This window comes from Pseudophryne corroboree, chromosome 12 (assembly GCF_028390025.1).
Source record: "Pseudophryne corroboree isolate aPseCor3 chromosome 12, aPseCor3.hap2, whole genome shotgun sequence".
Taxonomy (NCBI): domain Eukaryota; kingdom Metazoa; phylum Chordata; class Amphibia; order Anura; family Myobatrachidae; genus Pseudophryne; species Pseudophryne corroboree.
In genome coordinates this window covers 138,221,668-138,246,939 of record NC_086455.1, presented here as the reverse complement: position 1 = coordinate 138,246,939, position 25,272 = coordinate 138,221,668, and the positions used below count along the sequence as shown (strand labels likewise).

At 45.4% G+C, this 25,272-nt stretch overlaps 1 protein-coding gene across 2 annotated transcripts in view; it reads left to right on the top strand.

The window, feature by feature from the left end:
• CERS2 (ceramide synthase 2) overlaps window positions 1-23,846 on the top strand; it is a 96,115-nt gene extending 72,269 nt beyond the window's left edge. Inside the window, exons 5-11 of one of the 2 annotated variants that reach the window (XM_063948065.1) lie at window positions 1,778-1,835; window positions 2,397-2,447; window positions 11,052-11,144; window positions 18,633-18,761; window positions 21,690-21,796; window positions 22,875-23,028; window positions 23,447-23,846. In XM_063948065.1, the coding sequence (XP_063804135.1) occupies window positions 1,778-1,835; window positions 2,397-2,447; window positions 11,052-11,144; window positions 18,633-18,761; window positions 21,690-21,796; window positions 22,875-23,028; window positions 23,447-23,572 (718 nt within the window). In that variant the 3' untranslated portion in view covers window positions 23,573-23,846. The remainder of the gene's footprint in view (window positions 1-1,777; window positions 1,836-2,396; window positions 2,448-11,051; window positions 11,145-18,632; window positions 18,762-21,689; window positions 21,797-22,874; window positions 23,029-23,446) is intronic. The other variant, XM_063948066.1, reaches the window with a different exon arrangement.
• The last annotated feature ends 1,426 nt before the right edge of the window (window positions 23,847-25,272 follow it).

The following is a 25,272-nucleotide window of genomic DNA, read 5'->3' as shown; positions in this document are numbered from 1 at the left end:
TTTATTAACATTTGTTCATGTGCCGTCTCTAAACAACCTGAAGTGGTGTCTTGTAGAAATAACACTGAGGGAGAAATGTAATAGCCTGCGAGATATAGGCATGTGCGTGATCCTGTGAGTGGTTTTACCTTTTAACTGCTTGCCTTGCGTGGTCACGACCAGTCAGACATGCCATGTGTGCAGCTGCCGGAAAATAATCTCTCTCCGCTTCTGCACCCATGGCTCCTACCCCAGTGTCTGATAATAACGGCAGGGTGCAGTGATCAGCCAGCCCAGCAGCACCCCCAACCTGGCGGCTGCAGAGAGGAGCATCTGGCGGGGAAATCTAATGAGCCTCTGTCCCGGTGTACACTCGGTTGCTGCTCCTCTCTGCAGCTGCCGGGGAAATGTAATAAGCTGCTGTGTCTCTGTCTATACCTGTCGACTGCTCCTTTCTGCAGCCGCCATGGGAAGCCTAATGAAAGGAGTCCGTGTGTGCCATTGTATACAGAGAGGAGCAGCCGCTGGGGAAATGTAACAAAAGCAGTCCACAGCCTCCCAGTGTACACCCAGCGGCTGCAGGGAAGAGCAGCCTGCAAGAAAATGTAAAGCAAACGATGGTGTGATGTCCAGATAGTTGATGGATTAACATAATTCAATCATAAAAGAATTTTTTTTTAAAAATTGAGTTTTTTTGGAAACTTTTTTTAGCTAGGTAAATACTTTGAAAAAAGAAACGTTCAGACTCACGAGTATCTCACTGATGCCTGCATTTTGCGGGTTACTACATTTACTCCTGAAAGTCTTTAGTTTTGAGGGTCGGGGTTGATGGTGAGCCACCATTTGCAAATGGTTGCCTCCACATTGGTGGATATAAGCAGGAATATACAGATGTGCTCCTCCTCATCTTACCCGCGGCAGCGGGTATTCGCGCCACGTTTGCCGCGATTAGTGTACACACTCGAGATCCATAGAATCGCATGGTGCACATGCTCCCGCCAATGTGTCGTATGCGGGAGTGTGAGTGGGGACACATCTGTATAATGCATCTCTACATACGTGAGCACCATATCCATGTGAAGCTGTTCCATTTTACGTTATGCCTGTGAATAAATATCCTATTGTACCAAGAGCAGATATGCTTCTGAAATAATAAGGACTCCACTTACTGGATTTCAGTGGCCTCGTGGGGCTTCCAGGCTAATTCCTGTGTATGGTTAAAGTGGCATCTAACTAGACCAGAGGTTCTCAAGGCTCCCCGACTGTCCAGGTTTTCGGTATTGCCATGTCTCCATACAGATGGTTTAATCGAATAGACGGAGGTGCTAATTAAATAACCTGTGACCAAGCATGGATAAACTGAAAACCTGGACCATTGGTTGCCTTGAGGACACTTTTGAAAACCTCTGAACTAGACCAAAGACTAATTGAATATATTGTATTAAAGTTAACAATAACCTCACTATTTATTTTATAAATTAATGTGAAAAAAAAGAATTTGCTGTAAACGCCTATTATCCCAAATTATTATGTGTTCAAAATCTTTCTTGCCTTTACCACGAAAAGTTTTGGACAATAGACCCCTGGAAAATCTTGTTGCCATGGTATAAAATGTGTTATCCTAAAATAATGTCTTTTAAATATAAATTCAGCAGTTTGGCAGAGCAATCCAATGGAATAAATGATAAATGTTCATCTTACTAAGAGTACTTGTCGGGTTAGGCTGGCTGCTGTGCAGTTCCACACTTCTCCACATTAGAACTCACCGGTCACTCGGATGTCTGCCTTCTTTTCACAGCTGGAGATTCACCTTTTACCTTATTGCTTTCATTGCTGGCATGGCCGTCCTTATAGATGTAAGTAGTGCTTTTCATATCCTTCCGCTCTGTGCTAATACTGCTAGTACTGTAAGATAGAAAAGTACCACCATCCTAACGTATCATCCTGGTGGCAAGAGAAGCTTGAGCATGGCGGAAATATTTAGTTAACACTAATTTGATACAATTATTTTCTGATATGGCTGTTATGTATGCATGCATTGCCTCATTCCCAGATTTTCCCTAAAATTATTCTATATATAATGTTACAGGAAAATGCTTTAGTCACTTCTAAGGGTGAGATTCAAATGACATATCCTGCCCAATTTCCTTTCTAAAATGATCTCCGCTATCGCGCATATTGCGTCCATAGTAATCAGGTTTACTGTGTAAAGGGTTGGGTGCCTCACTACTCCGGGGGTAGCGAGCTGAAATAATGATACAATGTTCCTGAGGGCAGAAACAGAACGAGTGTGGAAATGGGTGAAAAGAATTGAATCCCGCCCTAAATGTTTGTTGTATATTTTTATAATAGTATTTTTTTATTATAATTATTATTATTATTATATATATATTTTTTTTTTTTTTTGCTGTTTGCAGAAGCCATGGTTCTATGATCTCGGTGAAGTGTATAAAGGTTTCCCCAAACAGGTAATTTCTGTAGACCTGGGAGCAGGTCTGAAGTCACTAAGCTCTGTGGCGCAATGGCAATGATGGTGTAACCAGTCTGGCGCTTGGGTAACATGAGAGAGCAGCCAAAGGCGAGGTCGTGGTTATCACTGTTTGCTTGTATGTACAATGAGTTAGAATAAAGCTGCTGGGTCTATTCACGCAAACATAAAGTTCCTAAAAGACATTGAAATAAACAGAGGTTTACGAAGAGTCCGTTTGTAAAACCCAGTGCCTCTAATTGTGTTTATGCTCAATATATAAAAGGGCAATGCATTTACTAGTCGTTTCTTGCTAGTGAAAACATTGCCTTTTTAAATATTGGGAATAAACTTGATCAGAAGCGCCATGTTTTACAGCCCAATGCTTCGTAAATAAACCCCATAGTTTATAAGGAAAGAAACTGTCCAAGGTTTTACACTAATCTTGTTATACATTCATTATTCTCTGGAACCTTAAGTGACCTTTTCCTACCTGCAAGGAACCGACACAAAAGGCATGTTTTAACAACATTTATTTATTTTAATTTTATAACACGTCTGCATTTTGCAGGTTTAATGAGATATATTATCCACAACGGCAAACCGATCCATACAAAGAAAATGTGCACTATTGATGTTCTATTTTAGAGGTTATCTCAACAACAACAAAAAATATTGATTTTAAAAAAAGAGAAAAAATAAGATTTTACTCACCGGTAAATCTATTTCTCGTAGTCCGTAGTGGATGCTGGGGACTCCGTAAGGACCATGGGGAATAGACGGGTTCCGCAGGAGACTGGGCACTCTAAAGAAAGATTTAGTACTACCTGGTGTGCACTGGCTCCTCCCTCTATGCCCCTCCTCCAGACCTCAGTTAAGGAAACTGTGCCCGGAAGAGCTGACATTACAAGGAAAGGATTTTGGAATCCAGGGTAAGACTCATACCAGCCACACCAATCACACCGTATAACTCGAGATAAACTTACCCAGTTAACAGTATGAACAACAAACAAGCATCACTCAACTGATGCTACATAACATAACCCTAGAGTAAGCAATAACTATATACACGTATTGCAGAAAGTCCGCACTTGGGACGGGCGCCCAGCATCCACTACGGACTACGAGAAATAGATTTACCGGTGAGTAAAATCTTATTTTCTCTAACGTCCTAGTGGATTCTGGGGACTCCGTAAGGACAATGGGGATTATAACAAAGCTCCCAAACGGGCGGGAGAGTGCGGATGACTCTGCAGCACCGAATGGGCAAACTCAAGGTCCTCCTCAGCCAGGGTATCAAACTTGTAGAACTTTGCAAATGTGTTTGAACCCGACCAAGTAGCAGCTCGGCAAAACTGTAATGCTGAGACCCCTCGGGCAGCCGCCCAAGAAGAGCCCACCTTTCTTGTGGAATGGGCTTTCACTGATTTTGTATGCGGCAATCCAGCCGCAGAATGAGCCTGCTGAATCGTGCCACAGATCCAGCGAGCAATAGTTTGCTTTGAAGCAGGAGCACCCAGCTTGTTGGATGCATACAGGACAAACAGCGAGTCAGTCTTCCTGACTCCAACCGTTCTGGTCACATAAATCTTCAAAGCCCGGACTACGTCAAGCAACTTGGAATACTCCAAGTCACCAGTAGCCGCAGGCACCACAATAGGTTGGTTCAAATGAAAGGATGACACCACCTTTGGCAGAAAATGCGGACGAGTCTGCAATTCTGCCCTATCCATATGGAAAACCAGATAGGGGCTTTTACATGACAAAGCCGCCAATTCTGACACACGCCTAGCCGAAGCTAAGGCCAACAGCATGACCACTTTCCACGTGAGATATTTTAGCTCCACGGTCTTAAGTGGCTCACACCAGTGGGATTTCAGGAAACTCAACACCACGTTAAGATTCCAAGGTGCCACTGGTGGCACAAAAGGGGGCTGAATATGCAGCACTCCCTTAACAAACGTCTGAACCTCAGGCAGTGAAGCCAGTTCTTTTTGGAAGAAAATGGATAGGGCCGAAATCTGGACCTTTATGGACCCTAATTTCAGGCCCATAGTCACTCCCGACTGTAGGAAGTGCAGGAATCGACCCAGCTGGAATTCCTCTGTAGGGGCCTTCCTGGTCTCACACCAAGCAACATATTTTCGCCATATACGGTGATAATGCTTTGCTGTCACATCCTTCCTAGCCTTTATCAGCGTAGGAATAACCTCATCCGGAATGCCTTTCTCCGCTAGGATCCGGCGTTCAACCGCCATGCTGTTAAACGCAGCCGCGGTAAGTCTTGGAACAGACAGGGCCCTTGTTGTAACAGGTCCTGTCTGAGAGGCAGAGGCCACGGGTCCTCTGTGAGCATTTCTTGCAATTCCGGGTACCAAGTCCTTCTTGGCCAATCCAGAACAATGAGTATTGTTCTCACTCCTCTTTTTCTTACAATTCTCAGCACCTTTGGTATGAGAGGAAGAGGAGGAAACACATAGATCGACTGGAACACCCACGGTGTTACTAGTGCGTCCACAGCTATCGCCTGAGGGTCCCTTGACCTGGCGCAATATCTGTTTAGCTTTTTGTTGAGACGGGACGCCATCATGTCCACCTGTGGCAGCTCCCATCGATTTGCAATCTGCGTGAAGACTTCTTGATGAAGTCCCCACTCTCCCAGGTGGAGGTCGTGCCTGCTGAGGAAGTCTGCTTCCCAGTTGTCCACTCCCAGAATGAACACTGCTGACAGTGCTAGTACGTGATTTCTCTGACGTCCTAGTGGATGCTGGGAACTCCGTAAGGACCATGGGGAATAGCGGCTCCGCAGGAGACTGGGCACAAAAAGTAAAAGCTTTAGACTAGCTGGTGTGCACTGGCCCCTCCCCCTATGACCCTCCTCCAAGCCTCAGTTAGATTTTTGTGCCCGAACGAGAAGGGTGCAAGCTAGGTGGCTCTCCTGAGCTGCTTAGAAGTAAAAGGTTCAAATTTCGGCCCTGTCGATCTTCTTCCAAAAAGAACTGGCTTCAGTGCCTGAAGTTCAGACGTTTGTCAAAGGGGTACTGCATATACAGCCTCCTTTTGTGCCTCCAGTGGCACCTTGGGATCTCAATGTAGTTTTAGGGTTCCTAAAATCACATTGGTTTGAACCACTTGCCACAGTGGATTTGAAATATCTCACATGGAAAGTGGTAATGCTGTTGGCCCTGGCTTCAGCCAGGCGCGTATCAGAATTGGCGGCTTTATCCTATAAAAGCCCTTACCTGATATTTCATTCGGATAGGGCGGAATTGAGGACTCGTCCTCAATTTCTCCCTAAGGTGGTTTCAGCGTTTCACATGAATCAACCTATTGTGGTACCTGTGGCTACTAGGGACTTGGAGGACTCCAAGTTGCTGGACGTAGTCAGGGCCCTGAAAATATATGTTTCCAGGACGGCTGGAGTCAGAAAATCTGACTCGCTGTTTATACTGTATGCACCCAACAAGCTGGGTGCTCCTGCTTCTAAGCAGACGATTGCTCGTTGGATTTGTAGTACAATTCAACTTGCACATTCTGTGGCAGGCCTGCCACAGCCAAAATCTGTTAAAGCCCATTCCACAAGGAAGGTGGGCTCATCTTGGGCGGCTGCCCGAGGGGTCTCGGCTTTACAACTTTGCCGAGCAGCTACTTGGTCAGGGGCAAACACGTTTGCTAAATTCTACAAATTTGATACCCTGGCTGAGGAGGACCTGGAGTTCTCTCATTCGGTGCTGCAGAGTCATCCGCACTCTCCCGCCCGTTTGGGAGCTTTGGTATAATCCCCATGGTCCTTACGGAGTTCCCAGCATCCACTAGGACGTCAGAGAAAATAAGAATTTACTTACCGATAATTCTATTTCTCGTAGTCCGTAGTGGATGCTGGGCGCCCATCCCAAGTGCGGATTGTCTGCAATACTTGTATATAGTTATTGTTACAAACAAATCGGGTTGTTTATTGTTGGAAGCCATCTTTTCAGAGGCTCCTACGGTTATCATACTGTTAACTGGGTTCAGATCACGAGTTGTACGGTGTGATTGGTGTGGCTGGTATGAGTCTTACCCGGGATTCAAAATCCTTCCTTATTATGTACGCTCGTCCGGGCACAGTATCTTAACTGAGGCTTGGAGGAGGGTCATAGGGGGAGGGGCCAGTGCACACCAGCTAGTCTAAAGCTTTTACTTTTTGTGCCCAGTCTCCTGCGGAGCCGCTATTCCCCATGGTCCTTACGGAGTTCCCAGCATCCACTACGGACTACGAGAAATAGAATTATCGGTAAGTAAATTCTTATTTTTCCGCCCAACGAAGAATCCTGGTGGCTTCTGCCATTGCCACCCTGCTTCTTGTGCCGCCCTGGCGGTTCACATGGGCCACTGCCGTGATGTGGTCTGACTGAATCAGTACTGGTTGGTTTCGAAGCAGAGGCTCCGCTTGACTCAGGGCGTTGTATATGGCCCTTAGTTCCAGGATATTGATGTGCAGACAAGTCTCCTGACTTGACCACAGCCCCTGGAAGTTTCTTCCTTGAGTGACTGCCCCCCATCCTCGGAGGCTTGCATCCGTGGTCACCAGGACCCAGTCCTGTATGCCGAACCTGCGGCCCTCGAGGAGGTGAGCACTTTGCAGCCACCACAGAAGAGACACCCTGGCCCTGGGGGACAGGGTGATCAGCCGATGCATCTGAGGCTGCGATCCGGACCACTTGTCCAACAGATCCCACTGAAAGATCCTCGCATGGAACCTGCCGAAGGGAATGGCTTCCTATGACGCCACCATCTTTCCCAGGACTCGCGTGCAGTGATGCACCGATACCTGTTTTGGTTTTAGGAGGCCTCTGACCAGAGTCACGAGCTCCTGAGCCTTCTCCACCGGGAGAAACACCTTTTTCTGGTTTGTGTCCAGAATCATGCCCAGGAAGGGCAGACGCGTCGTAGGAATCAGCTGCGACTTTGGAATATTCAGAATCCAGCCGTGCTGTTGCAACACTTCCTGAGAGAGTGCTACGCTGATCAGCAACCGCTCCCTGGACCTCGCCTTTATGAGGAGATCGTCCAAGTATAGGATAATCGTAACCCCTTGCTTCCGAAGGAGCACCATCATTTCCGCCATCACCTTGGTAAATATTCTCGGTGCCGTGGACAGGCCAAACGGCAACGTCTGGAATTGGTAATGACAGTCCTGTACCACAAACCTGAGGTACTCCTGATGAGGTGGATAAATGGGGACATGCAAGTACGCATCCTTGATGTCCAGAGACACCATAAAATCCCCCTCTTCCAGGCTTGCAATGACCGCTCTGAGCGATTCCATTTTGAACTTGAATCTTTTCAGATAAATGTTCAGGGATTTTAAATTCAATATGGGTCTGACCGAACCGTCCGGTTTCGGTACCACAAACATTGTGGAATAGTATCCTCTTCCTTGTTGAAGGAGGGGAACCTTTACCACCACCTGCTGGAGATATAACTTGTGAATTGCCGCTAACACTACTTCCCTTTCTATGGGGGAAGCTGGCAGGGCTGATTTGAGGTAACGGTGAGGGGGCATCACTTCGAATTCCAACTTGTATCCCTGAGACACAATCTGTATAGCCCAGGGATCCACCTGTGAGCGAACCCACTGGTGGCTGAAATTTCGGAGACGCGCCCCCACCGCTCCTGGTTTCTGTGGAGCCCCAGCGTCATGCGGTGGATTTAGTGGAAGCCGGGGAGGACTTCTGTTCCTGGGAACTAGCTGAATGGTGCAGCTTCTTTCCTCTACCCCTGCCTCTGGCCAGAAAGGACGCACCTCTGACCTTCTTGCTTCTCTGTGATCGAAAGGACTGCATTTGGTAATACGGTGCTTTCTTAGGCTGTGAGGGAATATTGGGCAAAAAGTTTGACTTCCCAGCCGTAGCTGTGGAAACTAGGTCCGAGAGACCGTAACCAAACAATTCCTCACCCCTGTAAGGTAACACCTCCATGTGCTTTTTGGAGTCAGCATCACCTGTCCATTGCCGAGTCCACAGGACCCTTCTGGCAGAAATTGACATTGCATTTATTCTAGAGCCCAGTAGGCAAATGTCCCTCTGGGCATCCCTCATATATAGGACAGCGTCTTTTATATGCCCCAGGGTCAGTAAAATGGTATCCTTGTCTAAGGTATCCATTTCCTCAGACAGATTATCTGTCCATGCTGCTACAGCACTACACATCCAGGCCGACGCAATAGCCGGCCTCAGTATAGTACCTGAGTGTGCATAAACAGACTTCAGGATACTTTCCTGCTTCCTATCTGCAGGATCCTTTAGGGCGGCCGTATCCTGTGACGGCAGGGCCACCTTTTTAGATAAGCGTGTCAGAGCTTTATCTACCCTAGGGGAGGATTCCCAGCGCATCCTGTCCGTTGGCGGGAAAGGGTACGCCATAAGTAACCTTTTGGAAATCAGCACTTTCTTATCGGGAGAATCCCATGCTTTTTCACATAATTCATTTAACTCATGTGAAGGGGGAAAAGTCACCTCTTGCTTTTTCTCCCCATACATATACACCCTTTTGTCAGGGACAGGGTTTTCCTCCGATATGTGCAATACATCCTTCATTGCTATAATCATGTATCGGATGGCTTTAGTCATTTTAGGCTGCAACTTTGCCTCATCGTCATCGACACTGGAGTCAGAATCAGTGTCGACATCTGTGTCAACCAACTGGGATAGTGGGCGCTTTTGAGACCCTGACGGCCTCTGAGCTGCAGAATCAGACACGGGTTGAGACCCTGACTGATTATCCAACCTTTTATGCAAGGAGCTTACGTTATCATTTAACACCTTCCACATATCCATCCAATCAGGTGTCGGCGCCGTCGGCGGCGACACCACAGTCACTTGCACTTGTTCTGCCTCCACGTAACCGTCCTCGTCAAACATGTCTACACAAACGTACCGACACACCGCACACACACAGGGAATGCTGTAATTGAGGACAGGACCCCACAAGGCCTTTTGGGGAGACAGAGAGAGAGAGTATGCCAGCACACACCCCAGCGCTATATAACCCAGGGATTACACAGTAACTTAGTGTTTACCCAGTAACTGCTGTTTATGATAATTTGCGCCTAAATTTATGTGCCCCCCCCTCTCTTTTTACCCTTTTTCTACCTTGATACTGCAGGGGAGAGCCTGGGGATCTTCCTCTCAGCGGAGCTGTGAAGAGAAAATGGCGCTGGTTAGTGCTGAGGAAGAAGGCCCCGCCCCCCTCAGCGGCGGGCTTCTGTCCCGGGTCTGTGTAATAAAATGGCGGGGGCTCGTACATATATACAGTGCCCAGCTGTATATATGTGTCTTTTTGCCAAGAGGTATCCTAATTGCTGCCCAGGGCGCCCCCCCCTGCACCCTACAGTGACCGGAGTGTGTGGGCGCAATGGCGCACAGCTGCAGTGCCTCATGTGAAGACAGGAGTCTTCTGCCTCCGATTTCGATGTCTTCTTGCTCCTGCCGGCTTCTGACTTCTGGCTCTGCGAGGGGGACGGCGGCGCGGCTCCGGGAACGGACGACAAGGTCAGGTCCTGTGTTCGATCCCTCTGGAGCTAATGGTGTCCAGTAGCCTAAGAAGCGCAACCTAGCTGCAGTTAGTAGGTTTGCTTCTCTCCCCTCAGTCCCACGTAGCAGAGAGTCTGTTGCCAGCAGAAGCTCTCTGAAAATAAAAAACCTAACTAAAATACTTTCTTATTAGCAAGCTCAGGAGAGCTCACTAAAAGCACCCAGCTCTGGCCGGGCACAGATTCTAACTGAGGTCTGGAGGAGGGGCATAGAGGGAGGAGCCAGTGCACACCAGGTAGTACTAAATCTTTCTTTAGAGTTCCCAGTCTCCTGCGGAGCCCGTCTATTCCCCATGGTCCTTACGGGGTCCCCAGCATCCACTAGGACGTTAGAGAAAAGGTGTTTTTTGTATCTTGCAGACAATTTTACACAATTTTTAAAATTAATTTGTCGATGTGGTTTTTAATGTACAGTCCGGTCCATAAAGGTTTCTTACACGGGTTTGGTATTCAGGATATCAGACTGATCCCCAGTGTTTCCCACCTGCCCTCTGTTTGCTTGTTCCTCTTATTGCTTTAATTCCACTGCTAGTTCGGTGTTATGGGGGAATTCAGTTAGCCACGGAAAATTACGGCATCTAATTGATCCCCGGGGGGAATTCAGTTATCCCTGATAACCAACACTATCAGGGATTTTATGTCACCAGTCTGAGGCAGGAGAAACAGAATACCTGATAAGTGCCGTGTTTTCTTGGCTGTGATCGCAAAAACACATTGATCTGGGAAGTTATCCCAGATCCTGTGTGTTTTTGCATGATATTGGGTAAATTATAACGCAAAGAAAACATTGTGCAAAAATTGTGAAAAATACTTTTTTTTTTTTTTTTTTGTGTGTGGTACAATGGACTGCCATCAGTTGAATTCTCCCCTTAGTATGTCTTTGAAAAGTCACAGATGAGAGAGTTAATAAGTGACGGTCATGTCTATATATTTCCTTTTTGCCAAAGTAGAACCCAGTGTTACTAGCTTGCCACCGTTTGTGCAGTGTTCTCGTTTATTCTGTTCTAAGGTCTCCTCTGTTTCCTCCACCAGAGTATGCTGCCATCCCAGTACTGGTATTACATGATTGAACTGGGCTTTTACTGGTCTCTGCTCTTCAGAATCGCATTTGATGTTAAACGAAAGGTGATTATGCTACATTAACACAATTTTTTAATATCTTTATTAGTTTATTTGGGCATCCTGGATAATAGTATTTTAACACACTGAGGGAGATTTAGCAAAGCTTGGAGAGAGAGTATCAACAAATCATCTCAGATCTGTCATTTTTCAAACAGCCTGTAACATGGCAGTTATAAGCTGATTGGTGAGTGCTTTAGCTCCACTTTTTTTTTCTTTTTCTCTAAGCTTTGATAAATCTCCACCTTTACAACCGGTCTTTGGCAGCTGTTAAATGTTGCAGAATGTTTCCCGTGTTACTCGCCCAGCAAGAAAACCGCCCTTGGCCAAGTCTTTAAATTCCTCATTGAGAATATTGAAAAAATGGTCCACTTTTTCCCACCTACTGTATCACAAACTTTAGTGACCCAGGTGGTCACTACCCAGCTTTCTAGAATGCTATACTAGAGATGAGCGGGTTCGGTTCCTCGGAATCCGAACCCGCCCGAACTTCAGCTTTTTTTACACGGATCCGAGCGACTCGGATCTTCCCGCCTTGCTCGGTTAACCCGAGCGCGCCCGAACGTCATCATGACGCTGTCGGATTCTCGCGAGGCTCGGATTCTATAGCGAGACTCGGATTCTATATAAGGAGCCGCGCGTCGCCGCCATTTTCACACGTGCATTGAGATTGATAGGGAGAGGACGTGGCTGGCGTCCTCTCCATTTAGATTATAAGAGAGAGAGATTTACTGGAGCTTAGGACTAGGAGGAGTACTGTAGAAGTGTAGAGAGTGCAGAGAGTTTACTAGTGAGTGACCACCAGACAGTGCAGTTTATTTAATATATCCGTTCTCTGCCTGAAAAAAGCGATACACACAGTGACTCAGTCACATACCATATCTGTGTGCACTGCTCAGGCTCAGCCCAGTGTGCTGCATCATCTATATATATTATATATCTGTCTGACTGCTCAGCTCACACAGCTTATAATTGTGGGGGAGACTGGGGAGCACTGCAGTGCCAGTTATAGGTTATAGCAGGAGCCAGGAGTACATAATATTATATTAAAATTAAACAGTGCACACTTTTGCTGCAGGAGTGCCACTGCCAGTGTGACTGACCAGTGACCTGACCACACTGACCACCAGTATAGTTAGTAGTATACTTATATTGTGATTGCCTGAAAAAGTTAAACACTCGTCGTGTGACTTCACTTGTGTGTTGTTGTTTTTTTTATTCTATAAAAATAAAACTCATTCTGCTGACAGACAGTGTCCAGCAGGTCCGTCATTATATAATATATAATATATACCTGTCCGGCTGCAGTAGTGATATATATATATTTTTTATATCATTTATCATCCAGTCGCAGCAGACACAGTACGGTAGTTCACGGCTGTGGCTACCTCTGTGTCTCTGCACTCGGCAGGCAGTCCGTCCATAATTGTATACCACCTAACCGTGGTTTTTTTTTCTTTATTCTTTATACATACATAGTTACATAGACATCTCTTTATCAACCAGTCTATATTAGCAGCAGACACAGTACAGTACGGTAGTTCACGGCTGTGGCTACCTCTGTGTCTGCACTCGGCAGGCAGTCCGTCCATAATTGTATACCACCTAACCGTGGTTTTTTTTTCTTTCTTCTTTATACATACATAGTTACATAGACATCTCTTTATCAACCAGTCTATATTAGCAGCAGACACAGTACAGTACGGTAGTTCACGGCTGTGGCTACCTCTGTGTCTGCACTCGGCAGGCAGTCCGTCCATAATTGTATACCACCTAACCGTGGTTTTTTTTTCTTTCTTCTTTATACATACATACTACTACGACATCTCTTTATCAACCAGTCTATATTATTAGCAGCAGACACAGTACAGTACGGTAGTTCATGGCTGTGGCTACCTCTGTGTCTGCACTCGGCAGGCAGTCCGTCCATAATTGTATACCACCTAACCGTGGTTTTTTTTTCTTTCTTCTTTATACATACATAGTTACATAGACATCTCTTTATCAACCAGTCTATATTAGCAGCAGACACAGTACAGTACGGTAGTTCACGGCTGTGGCTACCTCTGTGTCTGCACTCGGCAGGCAGTCCGTCCATAATTGTATACCACCTAACCGTGGTTTTTTTTTCTTTCTTCTTTATACATACATACTACTACGACATCTCTTTATCAACCAGTCTATATTATTAGCAGCAGACACAGTACAGTACGGTAGTTCACGGCTGTGGCTACCTCTGTGTCTGCACTCGGCAGGCAGTCCGTCCATAATTGTATACCACCTAACCGTGGTTTTTTTTTCTTTCTTCTTTATACATACATAGTTACATAGACATCTCTTTATCAACCAGTCTATATTAGCAGCAGACACAGTACAGTACGGTAGTTCACGGCTGTGGCTACCTCTGTGTCTGCACTCGGCAGGCAGTCCGTCCATAATTGTATACCACCTAACCGTGGTTTTTTTTTCTTTCTTCTTTATACATACATACTACTACGACATCTCTTTATCAACCAGTCTATATTATTAGCAGCAGACACAGTACAGTACGGTAGTTCACGGCTGTGGCTACCTCTGTGTCTGCACTCGGCAGGCAGTCCGTCCATAATTGTATACCACCTAACCGTGGTTTTTTTTTCTTTCTTCTTTATACATACATAGTTACATAGACATCTCTTTATCAACCAGTCTATATTAGCAGCAGACACAGTACAGTACGGTAGTTCACGGCTGTGGCTACCTCTGTGTCTGCACTCGGCAGGCAGTCCATAATTGTATACTAGTATCCATCTCCATTGTTTACCTGAGGTGCCTTTTAGTTGTGCCTATTAAAATATGGAGAACAAAAATGTTGAGGTTCCAAAATTAGGGAAAGATCAAGATCCACTTCCACCTCGTGCTGAAGCTGCTGCCACTAGTCATGGCCGAGACGATGAAATGCCAGCAACGTCGTCTGCCAAGGCCGATGCCCAATGTCATAGTACAGAGCATGTCAAATCCAAAACACCAAATATCAGAAAAAAAAGGACTCCAAAACCTAAAATAAAATTGTCTGAGGAGAAGCGTAAACTTGCCAATATGCCATTTACGACACGGAGTGGCAAGGAACGGCTGAGGCCCTGGCCTATGTTCATGGCTAGTGGTTCAGCTTCACATGAGGATGGAAGCACTCAGCCTCTCGCTAGAAAAATGAAAAGACTCAAGCTGGCAAAAGCAGCACAGCAAAGAACTGTGCATTCTTCGAAATCCCAAATCCACAAGGAGAGTCCAATTGTGTCGGTTGCGATGCCTGACCTTCCCAACACTGGACGTGAAGAGCATGCGCCTTCCACCATTTGCACGCCCCCTGCAAGTGCTGGAAGGAGCACCCGCAGTCCAGTTCCTGAGAGTCAGATTGAAGATGTCAGTGTTGAAGTACACCAGGATGAGGAGGATATGGGTGTTGCTGGCGCTGGGGAGGAAATTGACCAGGAGGATTCTGATGGTGAGGTGGTTTGTTTAAGTCAGGCACCCGGGGAGACACCTGTTGTCCGTGGGAGGAATATGGCCGTTGACATGCCAGGTGAAAATACCAAAAAAATCAGCTCTTCGGTGTGGAGGTATTTCACCAGAAATGCGGACAACAGGTGTCAAGCCGTGTGTTCCCTTTGTCAAGCTGTAATAAGTAGGGGTAAGGACGTTAACCACCTCGGAACATCCTCCCTTATACGTCACCTGCAGCGCATTCATAATAAGTCAGTGACAAGTTCAAAAACTTTGGGTGACAGCGGAAGCAGTCCACTGACCAGTAAATCCCTTCCTCTTGTAACCAAGCTCACGCAAACCACCCCACCAACTCCCTCAGTGTCAATTTCCTCCTTCCCCAGGAATGCCAATAGTCCTGCAGGCCATGTCACTGGCAATTCTGACGATTCCTCTCCTGCCTGGGATTCCTCCGATGCATCCTTGCGTGTAACGCCTACTGCTGCTGGCGCTGCTGTTGTTGCCGCTGGGAGTCGATGGTCATCCCAGAGGGGAAGTCGTAAGCCCACTTGTACTACTTCCAGTAAGCAATTGACTGTTCAACAGTCCTTTGCGAGGAAGATGAAATATCACAGCAGTCATCCTACTGCAAAGCGGATAACTGAGGCCTTGGCATCCTGGGTGGTGAGAAACGTGGTTCCGGTATCCATCATTACTGCAGAGCCAACTAGAGACTTGTTGGAGGTACTGTGTCCCCGGTACCAAATACCATCTAGGTTCCATTTCTCTAGGCAGGCGATACCGAAAATGTACACAGACCTCAGAAAAAGAGTCACCAGTGTCCTAAAAAATGCAGCTGTACCCAATGTCCACTTAACCACGGACATGTGGACAAGTGGAGCAGGGCAGGGTCAGGACTATATGACTGTGACAGCCCACTGGGTAGATGTATGGACTCCCGCCGCAAGAACAGCAGCGGCGGCACCAGTAGCAGCATCTCGCAAACGCCAACTCTTTCCTAGGCAGGCTACGCTTTGTATCACCGGTTTCCAGAATACGCACACAGCTGAAAACCTCTTACGGCAACTGAGGAAGATCATCGCGGAATGGCTTACCCCAATTGGACTCTCCTGTGGATTTGTGGCATCGGACAACGCCAGCAATATTGTGTGTGCATTAAATATGGGCAAATTCGAGCACGTCCCATGTTTTGCACATACCTTGAATTTGGTGGTGCAGAATTTTTTAAAAAACGACAGGGGCGTGCAAGAGATGCTGTCGGTGGCCAGAAGAATTGCGGGACACTTTCGGCGTACAGGCACCACGTACAGAAGACTGGAGCACCACCAAAAACTACTGAACCTGCCCTACCATCATCTGAAGCAAGAAGTGGTAACGAGGTGGAATTCAACCCTCTATATGCTTCAGAGGTTGGAGGAGCAGCAAAAGGCCATTCAAGCCTATACAATTGAGCACGATATAGTAGGTGGAATGCACCTGTCTCAAGCGCAGTGGAGAATGATTTCAACGTTGTGCAAGGTTCTGATGCCCTTTGAACTTGCCACACGTGAAGTCAGTTCAGACACTGCCAGCCTGAGTCAGGTCATTCCCCTCTTCAGGCTTTTGCAGAAGAAGCTGGAGACATTGAAGGAGGAGCTAACACGGAGCGATTCCGCTAGGCATGTGGGACTTGTGGATGGAGCCCTTAATTCGCTTAACAAGGATTCACGGGTGGTCAATCTGTTGAAATCAGAGCACTACATTTTGGCCACCGTGCTCGATCCTAGATTTAAAGCCTACGTTGTATCTCTCTTTCCGGCAGACACAAGTCTGCTGGGGTTGAAAGACCTGCTGGTGACAAAATTGTCAAGTCAAGCGGAACGCGACCTGTCAACATCTCCTCCTTCACATTCTCCCGCAACTGGGGGTGCGAGGAAAAGGCTCAGAATTCCGAGCCCACCCGCTGGCGGTGATGCAGGGCAGTCTGGAGCGACTGCTGATGCTGACATCTGGTCCGGACTGAAGGACCTGACAACGATTACGGACATGTCGTCTACTGTCACTGCATATGATTCTCTCAACATTGATAGAATGGTGGAGGATTATATGAGTGACCGCATCCAAGTAGGCACGTCACACAGTCCGTACTTATACTGGCAGGAAAAAGAGGCAATTTGGAGGCCCTTGCACAAACTGGCTTTATTCTACCTAAGTTGCCCTCCCACAAGTGTGTACTCCGAAAGAGTGTTTAGTGCCGCCGCTCACCTTGTCAGCAATCGGCGTACGAGGTTACATCCAGAAAATGTGGAGAAGATGATGTTCATTAAAATGAATTATAATCAATTCCTCCGCGGAGACATTGACCAGCAGCAATTGCCTCCACAAAGTACACAGGGAGCTGAGATGGTGGATTCCAGTGGGGACGAATTGATAATCTGTGAGGAGGGGGATGTACACGGTGATATATCGGAGGGTGATGATGAGGTGGACATCTTGCCTCTGTAGAGCCAGTTTGTGCAAGGAGAGATTAATTGCTTCTTTTTTGGGGGGGGTCCAAACCAACCCGTCATATCAGTCACAGTCGTGTGGCAGACCCTGTCACTGAAATGATGGGTTGGTTAAAGTGTGCATGTCCTGTTTTGTTTATACAACATAAGGGTGGGTGGGAGGGCCCAAGGACAATTCCATCTTGCACCTCTTTTTTCTTTTCTTTTTCTTTGCATCATGTGCTGATTGGGGAGGGTTTTTTGGAAGGGACATCCTGCGTGACACTGCAGTGCCACTCCTAAATGGGCCCGGTGTTTGTGTCGGCCACTAGGGTCGCTAATCTTACTCACACAGTCAGCTACCTCATTGCGCCTCTTTTTTTCTTTGCGTCATGTGCTGTTTGGGGAGGGTTTTTTGGAAGGGACATCCTGCGTGACACTGCAGTGCCACTCCTAGATGGGCCCGGTGTTTGTGTCGGCCACTAGGGTCGCTAATCTTACTCACACAGCTACCTCATTGCGCCTCTTTTTTTCTTTGCGTCATGTGCTGTTTGGGGAGGGTTTTTTGGAAGGGACATCCTGCGTGACACTGCAGTGCCACTCCTAGATGGGCCCGGTGTTTGTGTCGGCCACTAGGGTCGCTAATCTTACTCACACAGCTACCTCATTGCGCCTCTTTTTTTCTTTGCGTCATGTGCTGTTTGGGGAGGGTTTTTTGGAAGGGCCATCCTGCGTGACACTGCAGTGCCACTCCTAGATGGGCCCGGTGTTTGTGTCGGCCACTAGGGTCGCTAATCTTACTCACACAGCTACCTCATTGCGCCTCTTTTTTTCTTTGCGTCATGTGCTGTTTGGGGAGGGTTTTTTGGAAGGGCCATCCTGCGTGACACTGCAGTGCCACTCCTAGATGGGCCCGGTGTTTGTGTCGGCCACTAGGGTCGCTAATCTTACTCACACAGCTACCTCATTGCGCCTCTTTTTTTCTTTGCGTCATGTGCTGTTTGGGGAGGGTTTTTTGGAAGGGACATCCTGCGTGACACTGCAGTGCCACTCCTAGATGGGCCCGGTGTTTGTGTCGGCCACTAGGGTCGCTTATCTTGCTCACACAGCGACCTCGGTGCAAATTTTAGGACTAAAAATAATATTGTGAGGTGTGAGGTATTCAGAATAGACTGAAAATGAGTGTAAATTATGGTTTTTGAGGTTAATAATACTTTGGGATCAAAATGATCCCCAAATTCTATGATTTAAGCTGTTTTTTAGTGTTTTTTGAAAAAAACACCCGAATCCAAAACACACCCGAATCCGACAAAAAAAATTCGGTGAGGTTTTGCCAAAACGCGTTCGAACCCAAAACACGGCCGCGGAACCGAACCCAAAACCAAAACACAAAACCCGAAAAATTTCAGGCGCTCATCTCTATGCTATACTAGTCTGTGCACTTTACAGCATTATCCATATATGATCAATACTACATATGTATTACTCTTCTGTTTCCAAATCTGGTAATTGCAAGTAAAACATATTTACTGCCTTTCTTATCCAGGACTTTAAAGAGCAGGTTATACATCACGTAGCCACTATTCTACTGATCAGCTTCTCATGGTGTGCAAACTACATACGTGTGGGTACATTGGTCTTGGCCATTCATGACTCCTCTGACTTTTTACTAGAGGTAAGATGTTTACATAGTCCCTGCAGTCTCTGCCCCTTACAGGCTTTCCAGTTAAAGGGTTAAAAATCTACTCAATCATTTTGCCTACAACTATTTATTCAGAGAGGTTCCACAAGGTCCAGCAATAACTTGATACTTGAAATAGAATTTCTGCCTTAAATCATATGGAAAGACATCTGGGACAGTGTACCTGTAACTATGGTTACAACACCTGTAACTATGGTTACAACACCTGTAACTATGGTTACAACACCTGTAACTATGGTTACAACACCTGTAACCATGGAAACCATGTCTATGGTTACATGTGGTGGTAATCTACAGCAGTTACTTGCAGCCTTTCGTAGAATTGTAGCAACTGTCTGTTTCTGAGATTTCACCAGACGATTTTAGACTAGGGGGACATGTACTAAGCAGTGATAAAAGTGGAGAAGAGAGCCACTGAAGAAGTTGCCGATGGCAACCAATCAGCATTGACGTAACATTTGTCATGCGCATACTATAAAAGTATACAGAGCAGCCAGCTGCGTTTCTAGAGAGGAGGGGACCCGTGTGCAGACTCCGTGTGTGGGCCCCTCCTCTCCTGTAGCCGCTGCTAGCGCTCTCAGCGCTGAGACTCTGGCACAGAGTCTACAGCGCATGCGCAGGATTCCAAAAAATGGCTGCCGCGACATTTTTCCAGAGTCCTGCGCATGCGCTGTAGACTTTGGCACTGTGCCAGAGTCTCGAGCACTCGGTGTGCTAGAAGCGGCGGTGACTGCTACGGGAGAGGAGGGGGCCCACACACAGTCGCCGATGGACGCCGGAAAGATAAGTATAGAAGAAATGGGTGCAGTGTGGGCCCCCTCTGGAACCAGGGGCCCGTGTGCACCGCACACACTGCACCCATTATAGATACGCCAGTGAGAGCGGCTGATTGGTTGCCATGGGCAGCTTCTCCACTGGCTCACTTCTCCTCCACTTTTATCACTGTTTAGTACATGTCCCCCAAAAGCTGTAATTAAAGTATTGGGAGTGCTTTTATTAAGTTGAACCCACCAAAATTTGAATTGGGCAGAATGGTTTTTGAAGGTGGGTACAATTTAGGATGGCACGCTTTATGTAATCTGGTTATTTGAGAAGTTGTACGTAATCCAAATTTCACAATCACAGAGGATTTATTCGTAAAGTGATTAATACTTGGGCCCCTTTTGGCTTTTCGGGGGAGGCAACAAGGAGTTTCTGGGGTATATTCAAGTAAAGGGGTTCGACCTATTCAGTCCCCAGCTTTTTTATTCGACAAGTCGGGGAATTCGATTTGTCGAATAGTACGTGAATCGGCGGTTTAGCTGCCGATTCACGTGCTTCTGAGGGAAACGGGGCCAAATTCGACAGGTTTTGGCCCCGTTTCCGACCATCTCAGTTCGACTTAAAAAAAAGTCGAGGAGAGGGGGGAGAGCCGGGGGGAGACGGGGGACAGCAGCGCTACAGGAGGATGTGTCGTAGCCGCCGCTCACGGTATCGTCCACCCGGCTCCAGCAAGTGAGGTCCCGCTTACTGGAGCCGGCAAGTGAGGTCTGGCGGCTGTGCCACATCCTCCTGCAGCGCTGCTGTCCTGCGGCTGTCCCCCGTCTGCCCGTGGCTCCCCCCCCCCCCCCCCCCCCTCTCCGGTCCCTCATCTCAATTCGACTTTTTTAAAGTCGAATTGAGATGGGCATTGAATAGCCCTTGTCGGATCCATTCCGACAAATGCATGTTGGAATGGATCTGACCCTAATTGAATATAGCCCTAGATGTGTTAAAAAAAATAAAAAAAAAATAAAAAGGAATTTCAGGACCTTTTTTTGGGTTGTGTCTGAGCCTGTGACTGATAGCGTATCCAGTTTAAATGGCTCTGATGTCTTGCTTCCTGCGGCCATGTTGTGTGAGTGAAGATAGGTGTACTCACAAGATTGATAATCGACTGATCTGCAATGGACACTGTATTTTTGTATGCAGCCCCTGCGACTCGTAATGTTGCCATTGTGCGTCTTAATACAAATCCAGGTGGCTGCAACATTTGCATAATTTAGCACAGTCGCTGCTTACTTATTCGCAGCTACGGTGGTATTAGCACACATCTCTGAATCGGGCTCATTGAGGCCAAAATCTCACATACATGGGGTTAAGCGGCTGGCCCTCATGGTGAACAGTGTTTCCTTTGCCCAATGAAAATATTCTTATGCTGCTGGAATTTCTCTCTTGCCAAAACATTAAAACCTAAACAGTCACTAAGTGAAACACTAACTCTAACCCTAGTTACTTTTTTGGAAAAAAACAACTTGATTTTATTGGAAAATGACAGGCAGATTTGTCTCCTGTTTTATAGAAATGATCTCTTAATCTATATAATGGTTCCGGTATGAATGGTCGACCAGGTTATGGTCGACAGTCATTAGGTCGACCACTATTGGTCGACATTGACATGGTCGACATGAACACATGAAAGGTCGACACATGAAAAGGTCGAAATTAGTTTTTTAACTTTTTTTGGTGTCGTTTTTTGCATAAAGTGACTGGGAACCCCAATTAGTGCACCGCGTCCCCTCGCATGGCTCGCTTCGCTCGCCATGCTTCGGGCATGGTGCCTTCGCTCCACTACCGCTTCACTCGGCACAGATTACCGTTCCAATCGTAGTCCACGTGGATCGTAAAGTATGGAAAAGTTCCCTAAAAGGAAAAAAAGTTAAAAAACTCATGTCGACCTTTTCATGTGTCGACCTTTTCATGTGTCGTCCATGTCGACCATGTCAATGTCGACCAATAGTGGTCGACATAATGACTGTCGACCATAACATGGTCGACCATGTGAACGGATACCCTAAATAATATGGTCATTATTTTCTGTATATGATAAATGCAAAGAGTTGCTGCAATCAGAAACCGACTGTTATCCTCTCTTTTCCACAGTCTGCAAAAATGTTTAACTATGCTGGCTGGAAGCAAATGTGCAACAACATATTTGTGGTGTTTGCTGTGGTGTTCATCATTACCAGAATTATTATTTTTCCATTTTGGTAAGTGGAAGTTTCGTAGGTTCCATATTTTTGCTCTGCACGCCTTTAAAACCTGAAATACAATCATCTTGACTTTGGTGGCGTTACAACCATAATTGCATGGAAGCCATTAACGTCTAATTTTTCCTGTAAAGACCTGCAAAATAAAAAAAAATAGAATAAAAAATAGAATAAAATGTGCAAATCATGTACAGTGCACCCTCTCCCCCCCCCCCCCCCCAAAAAAAAAATAAATAAAAAAAATTGGGTAGTAGTAGAGCACTGCAGATTTATGTGTATTTTTATTTTTATTAATAGAAGGCAAACTTTGTTAAAATACACGTAAAATGGAAAGTTGAAAAAAGAGAAACTGAAAAGTGTATTTGGGGGTGATTTGAGGCCAAATTTTCCTTTTTCTTCACCCAAATAATGACATTTCATTATTCTGAGCCAGTGTCTCGACATTTGGGTGTTTTTTTTTTTGTTTTTTTTTTTTGGGGGGGGGAGGGGCTCACTTTATTAATAATAGCAAAAATATGTTTGAATCCTGATTTTTATATATATATATATATATATATATATATATATATATATATATATATATATATATATATATATATATATAGTACATTTTGTGCCTTAAAAGTAGAATAGTACCCCTTTCAATGGAAGGAATCCTTTAAAATATACAAAAGTGAGGCATGCTATTCTTTTCTAAGAGTTACCATATTTATTTTATTTACATCTGTCTGCTTTTTTTTATGTACTATTTTGGCTTGTCCTTATTTACATTAATTAGATGTTGGCAATTCCCAATTTGTGGCTAGCACCATATGCTTTTTAGATGGCTCCTCTCCTATCCTATTCCACTCAACATTCCAATATCTCTACTGACTGAGTGTCCAACAGATGTTCTTAACGTCCAGCCCTGGTGTTAGATAAATGGGCAGCACAGAATGATGGAATATACCAAGTAAAAAAAAAAAGTAGCTTATACATGTAAGGATTCACCTTTCAATTCCATTAAAGTCCATTTTTACAAAAATCTGTAAACACTAATTATCTTGAAATCGAGTCTCTGTTCTCTTTCCATCCACAGGATCCTGCACTGTAACTGGTTTTACCCTAGAGTACACTATCCAGCTTTCTTTGGATACTATTTCTTCAATGTACTGCTGTGGATACTGCAATGCTTGCACATCTTCTGGGCCTATCTCATACTTGGCATGGCCCACAAGTTTCTTACGGGCAAGGTATGACAAATTACTTGGGTAAAGGGCTGGTGTGTTATGTATTTGACTAATACTTTTATTGTCTTATTACTAATAAAATTATTGCAAACGCAAACTATACATTTTATACTGACCACACGCTACTCATTAATACTGCTCAACCCAGGTAGTAAGAGTTGGATGAGTGTAACCGCTCACTTGTGACATCACTGCTCCCTAATTAGGTGGTGGCAGAGTTATCTGTTTTAAAACCAAATCATTTTTGGGCTCCTCAGGCTTCTGACTCTTAAAATGTTGGCGATTTAATGGTAGTCCAAAGCATAAATATGAAATGTCATTATTGTTGGCCATTAACCTCTTTAGGGATTCCATAAACTCCTGTTTGATTTTTTTTTTTCTTTTCTTTTTTTTTTCTTTTTTTGTGTCAAAATGTCTACAGCTGGAACAAGATGAAAGAAGTGACCGAGATGAAACTGATCTCACCGATGAAGAAGAGCCCATCAAGAACGGGACAGTTTCCAATGGTCATTCAGTGCAGAACAATAACCACCACAAAGCCGATTGACCTCTGGTTAGCCACATGGCTGATTCACCCTCAAGTTCTCTTTTGAGGAACGAATAGTAATGAATGTCCTCCTTCCTGATTCACACTAAAATACCTTACCATCATCTCAAGAAAATACACTAATTGACATCTCAAAGACCAGCCCAGTTTACATTCTTCAAAGAGCCTTAGGAGGTGGATCGATGAAGCTTTTCCAATGGGACAGTTTTAAACATGTTGATTCATGTATGTTTAGGTTCTTTTTTTTTTTTTTCTTTTCTATTCTTTTTTTTGACTGTGAAAAATAAACTCAATGTAGTCCCCCCCCCCCCCCCCCCCCCATCCCCCAGTTATTGATCATTCCCTAAAGATATGAGTCCCTCCGTTTTTATTAATGTTGACTTGTAAGTCAACATTGTCTGCTGCTTGTAGGTTTGTTGGACGGAAAGTCAAGTTGGACACCAAAGACCCCTTTTCTGTGAAAATGCTGTCCAGGTTTACAGTATGAAAACCACCAATGCACATTCCAGAGATGACTTCTTTCTTCTCACGTTTTATTGTCTGTATCTAGACTGGAGAACTAGAGTCGTATGACCTGGATAGAGCAGTGAAGGTTGCCACTTTATTGCAAAGATTCCCTGAGTATTGATGCACATCTATGTTAAGAGATGAGTTGAACTACTGGTTCCTGAAAGTTCCTGGATATGTTTGTAAGAGCAGTGTGTCTTAACTTTTGCCTTTTCACTCAATCCCCCATGCTAGAACTTGCAAGTAGCCATGTTGGAGATAACCTTAATGAGATGATAATCAATGTGTGCACTGCATGTTCAGCTGCCCCATTACTGACGTTCATTTCATCTTATCGCTTTCTTCAATATCTCAATTCTGATTAATTTACTAGTCATGGCCAAGTAGATTATTTAATAGCAAAAAGTGTACTTATTCTGTAGCTATTGTTTCATGTTTTGTTTTCTGATGCTTTTTTCTGTCATGTTGCTGATGAAGGCCAAATATTGTGTGCTTCTCTACAGATCTACAGAGATAAGCGGATCATGTCCAAGTCCAGTTGAACACTAGAATGGTTCAGTTTATAGAGCTGTTTTTATATACCCGCCCACTTTAATGACGTTACATGACCATGCCCCCTATTTTACATGGTCACGCCCCCTCTTCGGTCGCTGTGCGCACACGTGCCCCCCGCAGTCCGGCGCCCTGCCCTCTAGAGTTTCTAGAGGGAACACTCCGATAGAGAGAGAGATAAAGTGGCGGCAATCATCTTATGGACTGAGCCAATATTCATGATTGCTGTTTATTGATTTATAATAAACTTGTGCCATCCCTGGAGCCACTTTGTGTCTCGCACTGTACCTCAAAGAGCTCTATTAGTCCTTAGTGTATTGATTGCATTAATACACTTTTTAATTAATACAATTTTTTTGTATTCATCACCAACATTAAACAATACTTGATTTATGCCAAAGATTTGTTAATGACATTTATGACCATATAGCTTAGGACTTGGTCCTTAAGGCACCCTAACAGTCCAGGATTGAAGTATTTCCATTCTTGAGCACAGGTGACTTAATTAGTTCTTCAGTCAAGTTATTTTAACATCTGTGCTCAACCAACCATGGATAGCCTTTAACCCTGGGCTGTTGAGGTGCCTTGAGGACAGAGAGTTTGGGGACCGCTGATGTACAGTAGCTTATCAGTACTGAAGG